The following is a 15,401-nucleotide window of genomic DNA, read 5'->3' on the forward strand; positions in this document are numbered from 1 at the left end:
TTCATTAAAATCGTAAACAGAACCACAACACCTTCAGATGTACTGGTCATCTCAGTCAGATGGCTGAAGTCCAATTAAAACTCTGCTGGAGATGAACTAAAGGTCAACAGTCTGTCCACTGTTGGTGTTGTTGTCTCTCAGGGAAGGATCATCTTAAATGTCATAATGGTTAAAAAATAATAAAGAAGTGTTTCTCTTGTCTAAGCTCAAATCTTCCGAGAGAAGCTAAAGAATAAATCCACCCAATTTTTAGAAGAATCAGAGTCTCCACACAAATAACGTTTATTTTTGCTTCTAGACTGCAGTAGTACATCCAAAAAAAATTAGTATTTATATAAGTATTTTCCATCAGTTATTTAAGAAAGTAAATCTCGAATATATTCTAGACATAAAGTGAAATATTTGAACCTTTTATGTAGTTTTTAATTCATTAAATTTGGTCGATTATGACTTATAATTTGTGAAAATCAGAAATCCAAGATGTCACATAATTAGAATATCCTCTAAACTGTCTGTGACTGAAACATCATCAACGTTTTGTGATGATATTTATCTTGTTACTGCATACAGCAAAAAGCTGGTCATGAAAGCAATAAGTATAAAAAATGAAAAAAAAACTAATCATGCAGTTTTAATTCTTCTTTGTTTATTAATGAAACCTGGATTTAACATGGACATTTTTTTTTACCGATATTGTCTAAAAATTGACAATTTGATGAGTCCTTTTTAGGCTTTTCAACCTCTAGTAGCTTTTTCTCTCTACTCTGTACATTAGAAAGATGTTTCAACATTGTGAATGTTCCTCTGCATTTATTTTAATCATCTAATAATATTTATTTTACTCTCAGTCTCTCTGTTTTGTGTGAATGTTGCCTGGAGTTCAAACAAAGTCCTTGAAATTTTTCGACCATTTCTCGCAGCTGTTCACTTAAACGTATAAACGTAGAATTATATGTTTGCATCCGGGGCAAATGGTTTTTTGGTGAATTTTCAATCAAGACATGCAAAATAAAGCCATTTTTGTGAGGCTTAGATTTGGTCAGTTGTCCAGTATTTTTCAAATTCTGGCTCTGATAATTGGTGTAATTTTAGTGATTTTTATTCTTGATCTTTAAAAGATAACATACGTTTCAAATTTGCAATTCTGTTTGGAGGTTTTGGGGTTCAGAGGGTTAAAAATTGAATATCTTTCTGTGCTGTCAAGCAAATTGAATTGTTGAAGTTTAGCTAGTAAAGTGCAACCATGAGAAAGTATCTTGCGACGCTTAATAGCTACCAGCCAAAGCTTAAACATTTTTGACGAGCAAAGGTGCGCTAATCCAATGTTTCTTCAAGCAAGTGGAAGAAACATTGCAGCCAATATATCGTATAATTGAGTGATTTTTATCATTTGTTTTTTTAAAGATAACATGCATTTCAAATGTGCAATTCTGTTTGCAGGTTTTAAGGTTAAAGTGGCTTAAAGACTGAATTTGTCTCTTAAATGCTGTATTGCACTCTGTAGTTAGCTTTGTACAAACCAAATAATTGATGAGTTAATGTGCAAACAGTGTTGATTTGTTTAAAAAAAAAAAAAAAAAAAAAAACATTTTTCATGGACTGAACCAGATGTTTCTCAATGAACTTGCATCTTTCTGAGTGGTTTTGGTGCAACAAGTGATCCCTGAATTTGTGTTTTTCTTGGGGGAACCTTCAACTTTCATTACCAGGTTTTCTGATTAACGTTAGAAATCAGCTCTCACAGTGTTTTCCAGTGACTCTTAAAGATGTGCGTTTGTTAGTTTAGAGATGTTTTGACTTCTCAGGAGATGGGAAACTTTTCGTTGTGATTCGTCATGACAAATAAAACTCCGCCCACATGCTCAGAAAACAGCCGCTATCAATTGTTTAGGTCACCCTGCTGCTACAGTTTCACTTTTACAGGAAGCCATTCAGCTCCCGTGGTTTCTTCTTTGGGATTCGTCCTCTTTCTTGTGTTTCCTCCTACCTGATAACCTCCGTGTTGCTTCTTTTGTTGTTGTTTTTTGTACTCTAAGTGTCTTCTGGGGGTTTCCTGCTACAATCACAGCTTTTTCTTTTCCTGAAAAAGGCCAAAACACAGCAGCTGCAATCGTTCTATCAGAAATGCGTCATCGTCGTCCTTTGTGTCGCCCACCTCACTGTCATTTCTCCCTGATATCCACTCAAATTACAGCTCTGAAGCAGCCACTCTGGGCTGTAAGTGTGAGTTCTGGCCTGCTGTGAGTAATGACAGATGATGACCGTGAAATGTCAGACTATCAAGCCAAACAGTCAGCCTCCGTTCATGTGTGTGTTTGTTTGTTTGTTGCTCAGGTTTCAGTGTTTGACTGTTCGAGGGTAGTCGATGTGTGACTTTGACTTCGTCCTCTGGAGGTTTTTGCTGAATGTGCTGATCCGTGGATGTTGGGAAAAATAGAAACTAGAGCCGAAACCATGAGACAATAAACACGAAACTCAATCAGCTGCAGTTTTGACGAGCAATTAATGGTGTCAGACATTTAATAAGATGGAAAAATATCAGGATTATCTGTTTGGCTCTGTTTTATGTCGTTGTAAACTGAATGTCTTGAAGAGTATAAATATCTAGATTCTCCTATAGATAAACAATAAAGACTTGAACTGTTTAAAGAGTATACATACCTAGTACATACCAAGTCCATTTTAAATGACAAAAACACAATGTGATGTTTATCTGTGAGGTGATTAAAGAAAATGGTTCAAATCTTTATTGTTTATCGATGAGAGAAACTAGGTATGTATACTCTTAAAACAGTTCGTCTTTATTATTGTCTATCTACGAGAAAATCTCGGTAAGTATATGTTTACAGCTGTTCAAGTCTTTATTTTTTATCTACAATAATCTAGGTATGTATACTCTTAAAATGGTTCAAGTCTTCATTGTTTATCTATGAGAGAATCTAGGTATGTATACTCTTAAACGTTTCAGAATCAAGGTATGTATACTCTCAAAACTGTTGAAGTGTTTATTGTCTATCGAGAGAATCTAGTTAAGTATACACTTACAGCTGTTCAAGTCTGTATTTTTTATCTGCGAGAATCTAGGTATGTATACTCTCAAAGCCATGCAAAAAGATTGGAATTAAACTGTAAAGACTTGAACTATTTTGAGAGTATACATACCCAGGTTCTCTCATAGATAAACAGTAAAGACTTGAACGGGTTTGAGAGTATACATGCCTAGATTCCCAAAAACAGTAAAGACTTCAACCATTTTAAGCGCATGCATACCTAGATTCTTTCATAGATAAAAAAATAAAGACTTGAACTGTTCTAAGAGTGTACATACCTAGATTCTCTCATAGATAACCAATAAAGACCTCAACTGTTTTAAGAGTATGCATACCTAGATTCTGAACCGTTTTGAGAGTATACATACCTAGATTCTTGCAGACCTCAAAGAACTCCCAGATAAACATTAGGTTGTCTTTTTGTCTTTTAAAATTGAATGCCAAAATTTAAATTACAATCTTTTTGCTTGGCTTCATTTCCTAACACACATTTCTACTAGTCTTTAGTCAGAGAATCTTCAATTTAAGCCAACAAACAGTGGAAGCTTGTAGCCGAGTGTTTCATAGAAGGACGTCAAGAGTTTCCACCATGTTGTGCATCATTGTGTGTCTGTGGATGTGTTGTGTGACTGTGGATGTGTCTGTGGATGTGTTGTGTGTCTGTGGATGTGTTGTGTGTCTGTGGATGTGTTGTGTGTCTGTGGATGTGTTGTGTGTCTGTGGATGTGTTGTGTGTCTGTTTGCCAGAAGGGCCCTGCAGGATAATGACCTTTAGACCTGCTGCCCAGGAGCTAAACTGCATGAAATACATAAATATATTGATAAATCTCTATATTCTCAGTGAAAGCACATCTGTTTGTGTTTGGTTTCATTTTAATACAAAGCGTTTCATATATGAGCTTAAAATTTTGGTGAAAACGAGGAAATTCTACACAGTTTAAATGAATTTCAGAGCATTTTATTTTAATATTAATGTTGTACTTTAATGACAACAGCATTCAAGATCAAGATCAAGATTCTTCTTCTGTCAAATGATGCAAAGCAGAATGAAACTTCGAAGCATCTTAATCACAATAAACAACCACAGCAATACAGGTAATAAAAATAGTGAGTAAAAATATGATTAAAATGCACATGAAGTCCATTAAATGCAACATTCTAAAGAGTTTCTTGTCTCATCAGGATCTTTCTCGGTCTTCAAGTTGAGGTTCGGTTCAGAGGTTTCAGTCAGATCTTGTCCTTTGGTGTTTAAATCAAAGCTTTGAGATGTTTTTTGGGCTGCAGGATGAATTCTTCTCCATAAAGATGCAAACTAGAGGCAGCAGCTGCTGATCTGTCACAGAGATTTATCAGAATATAAGATGTTTTTCTGTCATTCAATATAAAGCGCTGCTATTTTCACCCCTTTTAGAGTGTTTTCCCTCATAAAAAAGTAGTTTGGAAACCCTAAAAATGCCTTTAACACAACTTTTCCTGATTGGAATCTTGTGTTCTTTATTTAAAATCTCACTCATTTCTCAGAAAAAGAGCAAAAATCTGAAATATTTCTTCTTTATATTAAATATTTTAAAGCTTCTTGAGCTTGTAAATGTTTCTAGATCTTCAAACTTTGTGATTATTGACCAGTTTATGTGAAAATATGACAGATTTTTATTGTGGATCTTTTCTTAACAAGTTCTTAACAATTCAATTTATTGCTATTTAATGGATTTTCCCAGTTTTGTTGAATTACGCATGGAAAATAAAGTATTAATTTACACGTTAACCCTAAAAAAAACTAAATAATTTGTTAAAAATCTGTAATAACTTTGAATCTTTGCTTTAAAATTACACCATTTGTTTTTTACTGTATTCAAATCAGCAAAGAAAATCATTATTTTACAGATATTTGCTCGTATTTTCTGAGTTTTTAGTTTTTAAACATTACAGTATTCCACCATTTATTAATGTTCATTTAAAGGTAGTTCTTGTTCCTAAATCTTCTAATTTTTGTTGATTATTTACCAGTTTTCCTGACAGTATGACAGATTTGTGGTGTGTTTTGGACCTCACTGTAAATATATGTGCCAGTATTAATATATGTGCGTGTAATGCAGCTTGTGGCCTTTAGATGGCAGTATTTCTCCACCAAAACAACACACATTCAGCTACACAATAACACACAAACACATGCTGAAACATGGACGAGGCACAAAATAAACCAAGTCATGTCAGAAAACAAAAGCTGTGTTCTTAACGTTCACTCGGGTCACTTCAGTGTTTGTCATTCTGCCTGAATTATCACGTTTCTGACACCAAGCGCAGCGTTTTGAGCTCGAATCGAATCACTTTGTGGTTAAAACAATGAATAACCAGCTGGAAAACGGAGCTAAATCATAATAAAAATATAAAAACATGCGTGTTTGCCTGTTTTTCGAGCACAAATATACATATATTTGCTGCCTGCTGAGGCTTTTTAGCCCCAGTTTCCGCTTAGACACAACAATAAACCCTGAGGGAGGACTTTGCTGCTGAAGCTGTGATGTTGTGTGTCTTTGTGTGTCGCAGCTGCAGGTGTGTTTCTGCAGATAATTATTGTTTTCAGCGAGTCTCCTCCACACAGCGACATTCAGCTCCATTCACTGAGTTTTATCAGAATCAGAGATTAGAAACGGCCACAAAAAGCGACAGAAAGCGACAGAAATAGTGCAAATGTGTAGAAAACACACTAAATTTAACAACATACAGACACAATAACACGACAAGTACAGAAACCTGTGAAGCCTCTCTGAAAAGTCAAATCTTGTTTTTTTTTAAAATTTTGTACTGTAAAGAAAAACATTTTAAGTCATTCTTTTCATTGACAGTTTATTGCTACTTCACATATTTTGCCTGTTTTGTTTGTTTAACAGGATGTGAAATCACAGAAAAATGTTTTTTTTACGTTAACCTTAAAAGAAGAGAGAAAAACATCCCAAACTGTTCATAATGTAGTTATCAAAAAAAATCTGTATTTTTATTAATTCTTTTACAATCATTCCTTTTTTCTGCATGTAAATTAGCAATATATTATTTTATTTTACAGATATTTGCTTTAATTTGAAAGAAAAATGACATACATTAAGGATTAAAAATATTAAAATAATTTTTAAAATTTCATTTTACTGTTTTTCCTGTTTAGTTGAATTACAGATGGAATCGCAAATTAAATCTTTTTAATTGTATATTAATTTGCAAAAAAACCCAACAACAACAAGTTTTTGCTGTTATTTGAGAGAATTATGTATATTAGGATTTGTTGAAAAATGGTAAGTAATTAGAAACCACAGATTAAATTAGAAAAACAAAAAACAGATCAGAACTGTCCATAATGTACTCATCAAAAATCTGTATTTTTTATTAATTCTTTTTGCAATCGATCCTTTTTTCTGCATTTAAATTGGCAATATATTGTAAAAAAAATTCAGCATTTTTTAAATGTTATTTTACAGATTTTTAGCATTTAGTTAAATTACAAATGATAAATCTTTTTAATTGTATAAAATAATTTTACAAATTTTTGCTGTTTTTTGAAAGAATTATTATGTATATTAGGAGTTGAAAAATGGTAAATAGTTGTTAAACAAAATTTTGGAATCACAGAATAAGAAAAACAAATATTCACATTAAAAATCTGCATTTTTATTATTGTTTGTTCTTGTACGGTGTGACAATAAAATTAAACAGTTTCACTGCATTCAAAGCAGCTTAAAATCAAATAATTTTACAAACATTTGTGGTTATTTTTGCTGTTTTTACAGTTTTTAAATGCTTCAGTTTTCCTCCATTTATGAACAAATTTTTTTCTTGGCATCTTTGCTGCCACATTTTGTGTTTTTGTTTTTTATACAGATGTTTATTTAAAATTACATTTCAGGTTTGTGAGGTTAAACTACAGGTGAAATAAAGGAGATAGACCTAAAGTTGGTGCAGTTTAAACAATATCAATATCTTTTCTCTGCTCTTCATTCCCTCCAGTTTCTCTCTAACGGGATCTCCGTTTAATTGCAGCCATCAGCTCGTTAACGTGGAAACTAACGACGGCTTTTCTACATACGTCTTCATCCTCACTGATAATTTAATTAACATCGACGTTAGCGTGTTAGCGTTAGCGCTGATTACAGCCGATGGTTTGTTTCTGCTGGCAGGTTTCTATGACAGCTTGTGTTTTCAGTGATTTAGAGGTGATTTTGTTGACATTTTATGCCTTTAATTCATAGAGAGAGAGCAGGAGAGATGGTCTAATCTGTTATTTAATTTAAAAATGTGTAGGAGTTAATATGTTTGATGTTTGAGTCATATTAGCGATTGAAAGTCTTCATTTTTCAGCTAAGCTCCTTTTTTTGGCCTCATAATTTGTGCACAATCTTCATCTCAGGCCCTAAATATTTCTTTTATATGTTGAAATGCCATTAGATTATTAACTAACATGACGAATGTACGTATTTCATTGTGGTTGTTCTGTTTTCTTTCTACAAAGACAAAGTCCCGCCAAAGAAATATGTTTAAAAAGTCAGCTGAAGGTTTTAGTTTTGGGAATTTCTAGTAGCGACCGACTAAAATCCATCACTTTTACCCTTTAAGTTGTATTTTTATGAAGAAATCTCTTGTGTTTGTCCTCCAGGGCAACTTGCCGAAATACTCCCACAACGCCCTGGTGGTCCAGGCCATGAAGACCAACCTGACGGACCCCGACATGCACGTGTTGTTCTTCGACGTGGAGGCGGTGATCATCCAGCTGCTGACCGAAGAAGCCCAGAGACCGAATCCCACGCTGGTGTCTCCGGAGACGCTGCAGAAGAGCCAAGCTGGAGCCGACAAGGGAGGCTCCCTCCTGGCCAACAAGTTCTTCAAACAGGTCAGAAAAACATTTTTATTAAGTCATTATTTTACAGATGTTTGCTGATATTTTCACCAGTTTTACAGTTTTGAACATTACAGTATTCCACAACGTATTTTAAACGTATATTTTCTTATTTTTATCTTGTTTTTACAATATTTGTTTTAAAATTACTGCATTTTTTCATGAATTCAAAATAACAAAAAATATCTGTATTTATGGATATTTGCTTTTTTTTAAGGGTTAAAAATATCCAGCTATTTTTAACAATTGTATTAGAGTTTTCCTGTTTTTATTAAATTACAGATGATATCAACAGAAGTGCTGATTGTTTTTTAAAATTACATTTTTAACACATACATTTTCTTTTGTTTTTTAACTTGTTTGTTTACAATCTTTCTCTTAAAAGTAAACTTTTATTTACTACATTTAAATCTGCAAATAATAGCATTATTTTTTACAGATATTGTAATTTGAAAGAAAAACTACGTATGTTAACATGTTAATGATTGTAAATGATAAATTAAATAATTTGTTTACATTTTAACCTTTTAAATATAGAGGTCAATACTGTAAATAATATCCACATCAAAAATCTGTATCTTTATAAATTTTAAAACATTATTTTGCGACATTTGATTGTAAAATTATTACTCTAATTATTTATATGAAACTTTTATCAATTCTATTTTTATTCATTATATTTACATTACTTGAAAGAAAAAATATGTATATTAAGGTGTCAAAAAACAGTAAAATATTCTCCTCCTATTGCACGTTGTTCGATTAACAAAACTTTTTTCATTGTAAATAAAAGAGACTATTTTATAATAATAATTCCTGCTTTTCAAAAGAAAAGTAGTTAATAATGTTTTACCTGTTCATTAACAGATTTGTTAATGAATGGGTTTGTGAAAATATTTATAAAATAGTAATAAAAAAAAGGACAGCAACTTGTGAGATGAATTTCTAAAATAACGGTTAATATGCCGAGAATACAAAATCAATTAATAAAACAGAATAAAATAGTATTAAAGCCTACATAGCTGGCAAAAGAGCACAGCAGGTTGTAAGATCAATTTCTAAAATTAAAATAAATATTAGGAGCATTGAGAGCAGCCAAAAGTCATTAAAAACTGTAGTTAAATCAGCAAAAATTATGAATATTTTACAGATGTTTTCTGTTTTTCAAAAAAAGGGTGTATATCAACGAATACGCAATAGTTAATAAATTTAATCCTATAAAATAAAATGGTATTAAAGCCTAAAACGAAACCTCTAAGAACAATTTCTAACATAAAAATAATTATTTAGAGCATTTAGAGCAGCCAAAAGCCAAAAAAAAATATATGTACATAATGAGGTTTTCTTTAAAATATCAAAGGAGGAGGAACATTTGATTGAAAGATTTCTAAAAGTTTAAAAAAATCAAGAGAAACCTTTAGTCGAGCAGATTCAGAGCTGTTGGGAGCCCAGAAGCCTGACTGAAATCTTAAAAAATTGGCATTATTGTATAAAAAAGAGAGCAACTGAGAGTAGAGAACTTTCTCCAGAATCTTTGATCAGAATGGAAGCTGGAAGTTGTCCAGGTTTGGTGTTTTGAGGAGAGACTGAACTGGTAAATAAAGGAAACTGTCTCTGTCCAAACCAGGTGAAGGAAACCGTGAAGGAGACGATCAAGGAGCACCTCCTGGACGAAGACGAGGAGGAGGAGGAGGAGATGAGGAGACGTGAGGAGAAGTCCAAATCTCTGAGCCTGCTGGAGTACAACCTGACCATGGACACAGCTAAGCTCTTCATGTCCTGCCTCCACGCCTGGGGCCTCAACGAACAGCTGGACGGCATCTGTCTGGACCGACTGGGCATGCTCAGACCACACTGTCCAATCTCCTTCGGCCTGATCTCCAGAGGAGGTCACATGTCCCTGATGCTGCCCACCTTCAAGGTAAATGTCTGGTGGCACCAAGTGCTCAGAATTAACACTGGAAACTATAAATTAAGAGGAAATTCTAACGTTTTTGCTCTTGCACCATGAGTTTATGAAGTAAACTTATGGAAAAGTCTGGATGGAGATCTCAAAATTAGTTGAACTACAAAAAAGTTTCAGAAAATCTACCAAAAAAGGAACAGTGAAAGTGTTCTTGAGGTTTCTAAAGATGTATGTAAGCATAAACATTGAAAGATATGAGATGTACAGACATGTAGCTTGTAGAAGTTAATACTTTCATTTTAAAGCTCTGTTTTTTGCCGTTGTTTTGCCTTTTTGATACTTTGACATGTCTGAAATAAATCAAATAAATCTAATTAATAGAGGTTTTTGACTGATATAAAATGAAACTATGCTTTAGGAGACAAACTATTTAAAAAGCAAAGCAAAAGGAACGAATAATAGATCTGACAATACACTTTTGATGTGAAGCAACACAGAATTCACCTTCTTTAACAGCTAAATTCCGTCATCTTTTATTGAGAGTCTCCTAACTTTTTTCTTTTATATGTTGGTTTGTGAGGTTAAAAAGGCAGAAATAGTCTGAAGAACATTGTTAAAATCTGTTTTAAGACCCTCTGGACTAAAGCAAAGACTCTTCTTGAACATTTCTTGCAACTAACAAATCCTTAGGAAAGCAAGAAGTAGTCTTAACGTTTTCTCGTCTTGTCCTTTCGGTCGAATTCTCTCTAAAACTGGACGATACTCGAAATAATTCATTCCTTCAGCTATTTGTCTTTTAAATACTTCATAAGCAGCAACACAGGGTTGAATTTTATTTATTATGATGTTTTTAGGTATGTAGATGTATATAGGTACGTAGATGTACGCATTAGGGGTTGCATCTATTGGATACGTATACTTTTTCGTGTGAGGTTTGAAATCCTCAGCAAGCTGCTTCCACTGATTTACCCCAAGTTCTATCAATAAAGTTGTTTAAATTGAATGGACAGTAGACATTCTAGAGCTGAGATAGCTGCTAAATTGATGCCACAGCAGTATTTACAGGATTTCTGCCTTGGCGTTAAAGACATACAACCTTCCTCTTTGTCCGACTCCCAGGAGTCTTTGCTGCGTCAGTTGTCCCTGGCGACGGGTCTGAAGCTCACGCTGTCAGACATCGTTGGAAAAGGGACGTATGGTGTTTCGAGGGCCGTCACCACCCAGCACCTCCTGTCCGTCATCTCTCTGGCCAACACCCTGATGGGGATGACCAACGCCACCTTCGTAGGAGAGCACATGAAGAAAGCACCGGCCAGGTAACTAACAGCCAATAGGGTTTTCTGCTTCTTTGTATTGGAAAAAAATCAATTGGTTGAGACCAAATCTGAGCTATAAGATCTCTAGCTATTGAATATACAGTGTTTTTACCAGCTAGACATGAAGTCATCTCTCATGAAGTGGATTATGTGAATGCAAATGGCTTCATTAAGATAGTTTCTGTGGCCTTAACTCGCCAAATCCTCTGTAGATTTGATTATTGGAGCTCCATTTGAACATACTTCAGCTCTGACTTCAACACTAAACTATCCTGATTGTTTTTTGATAGACTTCTAAATCTGTCCAGTAATTTTGAGACTAGTGGACATGAAGGGATGGAAGCTACCTCGAAGGATTCAGAATTTTTAAACAAAACTTAACAATACGTCTAGTTTAAACCAAGTCCAACATATCCAGGGTATCTTTTTAGTGTTTGGCTTTACTAAACCGGACAACCGCAGTCTCACATAGGTGTTTACCAACTTTGTTTTTCAGTCTAGATATAGTTTACATTAAAGAATTGGTATCCAATGACCGATCTCAAACCTGGACAGTTCTATTGGCTGTCTGAGTGGAATATTTTACAAATAAAGAGCAAACTACAATAATAAAGAAGATTTTAAATACCTAATACCGACTAAAAGCAACACATTTTCAGAATATGTGAATGTTAACCAGCTTATCGATATTACTACCAAGTTATTATGGTACGAGTAGATCTGATCATAAGTACAACTGTCTGTTCTGTTGAATGAACATGCTGCGTAGATGTGTTCTTCCAGTTTATGAGACAGTTTTATTTTTCAGCTACAACCCTGAAAGAAGAAAGTGTAAAAAATTAACATAATTCAAAGTAGACAGACTCTAATATCATATAGAAGACTATAAAGTAAATGTGTCCAACTTTATATATTCTCACAAGCAAAAAATATCTAATCTTAAACCAAAAAGTGGAGTTTAAAATGTAAAACAGGCTTAAATGCAGCTAAAGTCTGACCAATTTGTGTAGAAGTTGCTTAGATGAAGGTTTCTTATTCAATATTCAAGATTCGGTTTAATTCTCATCATGCATCATTAGTATAGATTCTATAACAAAAAACACATGTAGTCCCTTTACGCTACTAACAAAAAAGACCAATTATTTCACGAATGTATAATGAAGTAATTAAATTAAACAAATTTCATGGAGACATGGAAGATTTTTTCTCACATTCCGTCTGGCTGTTATGGAATTTTAGTCTCATTATTTCAGTTAATTGGTGGCGTTTTGGGAGCGATGTAAAGAACTAATGAAGAAACATAATTCAAACTGATAAGCAGACTAACTGCAAATCTGAAAAAGTCAAGAAGTACCAGGCTTTAGTGCTTTATCGGCTTCTATTTTAGCTTTGTATCGCGTAATAAAACAATGAAATAGCTTCAAAAATCGCTTGCAGCTCTAAAAACTCTTATCTTCTGCTCTTATTATCTGTTTCTTAATGATTCGTTATCTTGAACATAACCTGCTCTGGAGCTTGTTAGATGTTCAGCATAAATGACTACGGAGATATAACTTCCGTTGTAGATAAGCCAGAAATTGCTTCAATAACCTTCATAGTACAAACCTGGACGAAACAGATTCCAGATATTTAAGGTGTTTAATTGAAAGAAATGCTTTAGCTGCAGCGTTTTAAGGGCTCATAATGAAGCTCAACATGTCTGGAAGAACTCACCTCATAGATCATCAGTGATTCCAGCTGGAAAACACAAAAACAAACCAAACAAGTTGGAAAAGAAGCCAGAATGTAAAGCACAGACGCTCAGTACATATACAAGGATACTGAGTGTGTGTTGTGTTGTGTTGTGTGTGCAGCTGATTGTTTAGTCTGTCTGAGCTCTCATTGTGCGGTGAAAGATTTAACGTGGAGGTCGAGGGGTCCTGCTGCTGTAATACCAAACACAACATTTCATCGTCCATTCGTCAGCTTCAAGGATAAACCTGCAGGGAGGCCAAATGTGGTAGAAGCAGAGATGATAAAATGTAGAGAAAGAGGTGCTGAGAGGTTCTTATCAGACTTTACTTCACCTGGTTTCAGTCTTTAATTTAGTTCTCTTAAGGATTTTTATCCTATTTATTGAATAAAATGGTTAAACTTGGAATAAAAATCCAGCCATAGTTTAATCACTATACGTCTTATTCGCTTTAATTTTAAACTATGGTTAATTTCCAAGATATATGTGAAATTTCAGAGATAAGTATTAACAATTGTCCGTCGACCAACTTTCAGCAGGTTTTTCCTCACAGAGGAAGTCCAGTTCCATCCAAGGCAGCTCTAAAGTCAATAAAAATAAATCCATGTCAAGTACCAACTATTCTTATTGGAAGACAAGTCTAAATCTAGTCTCAGGTTAGAGAAAACATCTAAGTCAAGTCTAAAGTCTAGTTTTCTGTCAACTGAGACCACTCTGAGTCAAGTCTCAGATCTTTTTAAAGAAAGTCTGAAGTCCAGTTTAAGGTTCATGAAACGACATTGAAGTCAAGTCTTGTCTCAATCAAACTAAGTCAAATCTAAGTCCAAAATGTTCTCAAAGCTGCTCACAGTTTAGGTATTTGTGGAGAAATCCAGTTGAAGTCTGAAGGAAATCAAGACTAAACATCCAAAAGTCAAGACTGAACTCAAAGTTTAGATCAAGTTCTCAAAAGCAATTTTTAAGTCATTTAGAGAGAAGGTTAGGGAGAATGTCTAATTCAGGTCTAAACTGAGACCACTTTGAGCCTTTCAAACAAAGCTTAATTCCAGGTTGCAGTTCTTGAAGTTTTGTTCAAGTCAAGTCTTGTCATTAAGTCCAATCTAGATCCTAAGTGTTTTTCAAGTGAGTCTCATTTTGAGTTATTGTGGAGAAATCCAGTTGAAGTCTGAAGGAAATCTAGACCAAATGTCCAAAAGTAGAAGTCTTAAACCGAAGTTCTTATAAGTCTTTAGAGAGAAGGTCAGGGAGAAGATCTATTTCATGTCTAAAGTCTAGTCTCCAATTAACTTGGACCAATCCAAGTCAAGTCATAAGACTTTTCAAAGAAAGCTTAAGTCCAGTTTGAGGTTCTTGAAGTTATGTTCAAGTCAAGTCTTGTCTCTAAGTTCTGAGAAATTCCATCGAAGTCTGAAGGAAATCAAGACCTAAAGTCAAGTCTGAAGTCAAAGCTCGTTTCCTTTAGAACAAGTTTAGGTCAAGTTATCTTAAGCAGATTTCAAGCCATTTTCAAATGTTTGGATCTGTGCGCTTCTTTAACATTTTAATGTCACATTTTCAGGTTTTAATCATGATGGTGACTGGGATCATTGTGTTGAATTTAACTGAAAGTACAATTTTCTCAGTCCAAAAGGAAAAGCTGGCTGGAAGCAGATGAACAGAAGGTTTTAGCTGTAAAATCTGAAACTAAAAGCACCACAGCAGGAAACCAGAAAACACCACGTACCCTCGGAAACTTTTCATTACTTTGTCAGAAGCAAAGAACTCTTGTTCTTCTTCTTCAGTGTGTCCATATCAAGCTTCAGACAGCAGCTGAAGGCTTCTTTGTAAAACTCAAACATCGACATTCCAAGCCAGCAGTTGTGAATATTTGAAGGTGTTTTGGTTTTGGGCTTTTTCATACCTCCCATCTTTCATTTACGACGGTAGAAAAGCTTCCATCTCTGTGCTGCTGGAGTTAGAAAAGAACAAGAACTCTTACTGTTTTAGTATTTCATCACAACAATCACAGCAGCGGTTCGTCTTCTTGCGGTGGCGGAAGGTTTGAGTTTGTCCCTTTGGAGAAGTTGTGGAGACTAAAACCGTTTGCTTTTCACTTCTTAATCTCAGTCTTTAAAGATAACTGCTTTCTGTTGGACCCCACAGCTCCTTCTACCACAAAAAATATCAAGTATTACCACCTCTGAAACTGAAAACGTGCCTGGTTTTCCTACTGGAGAGATGTAGCAAACTACCCACTGGTCAGCATTTTAAGAGTCTGAACGTTGCCTAAATGTGAAATTCTTTGTTTTATTAATAGTCAGATTTAGTAATGTTTTCCCAATCCTCCATAGGATTTAGCATTTGCAGACCAGGTGAAGAGAGTTTCTAACTTAAGATAAAGGGTTTAGCATCTCAAATCAACCTTCTGCTCAGCCACCTCTCATTTGCTTCAAACATCTTTTATCATCAACTGTAGATAATCAGAATTATATATTAAAGTTTAGACTGATAAATCAAATAGTTACTGCCAGCACAT

The 15,401-nt window shown here is 34.3% G+C and overlaps 1 protein-coding gene across 7 annotated transcripts in view; it reads left to right on the forward strand.

Annotated features, from left to right (window-relative positions):
* The window catches only part of LOC111579785 (WD repeat-containing protein 7), a 132,730-nt gene that overhangs the window by 32,143 nt on the left and 85,186 nt on the right, over nt 1-15,401 (forward strand). For all 7 annotated transcript variants that reach the window (XM_055019237.1, XM_055019239.1, XM_055019240.1 and 4 more), the window contains 3 exons: nt 7,693-7,926; nt 9,560-9,853; nt 10,958-11,154. In XM_055019237.1, the coding sequence (XP_054875212.1) occupies nt 7,693-7,926; nt 9,560-9,853; nt 10,958-11,154 (725 nt within the window). The remainder of the gene's footprint in view (nt 1-7,692; nt 7,927-9,559; nt 9,854-10,957; nt 11,155-15,401) is intronic.

This window comes from Amphiprion ocellaris, chromosome 17 (assembly GCF_022539595.1).
Source record: "Amphiprion ocellaris isolate individual 3 ecotype Okinawa chromosome 17, ASM2253959v1, whole genome shotgun sequence".
Classification (NCBI taxonomy): Eukaryota; Metazoa; Chordata; class Actinopteri; family Pomacentridae; genus Amphiprion; species Amphiprion ocellaris.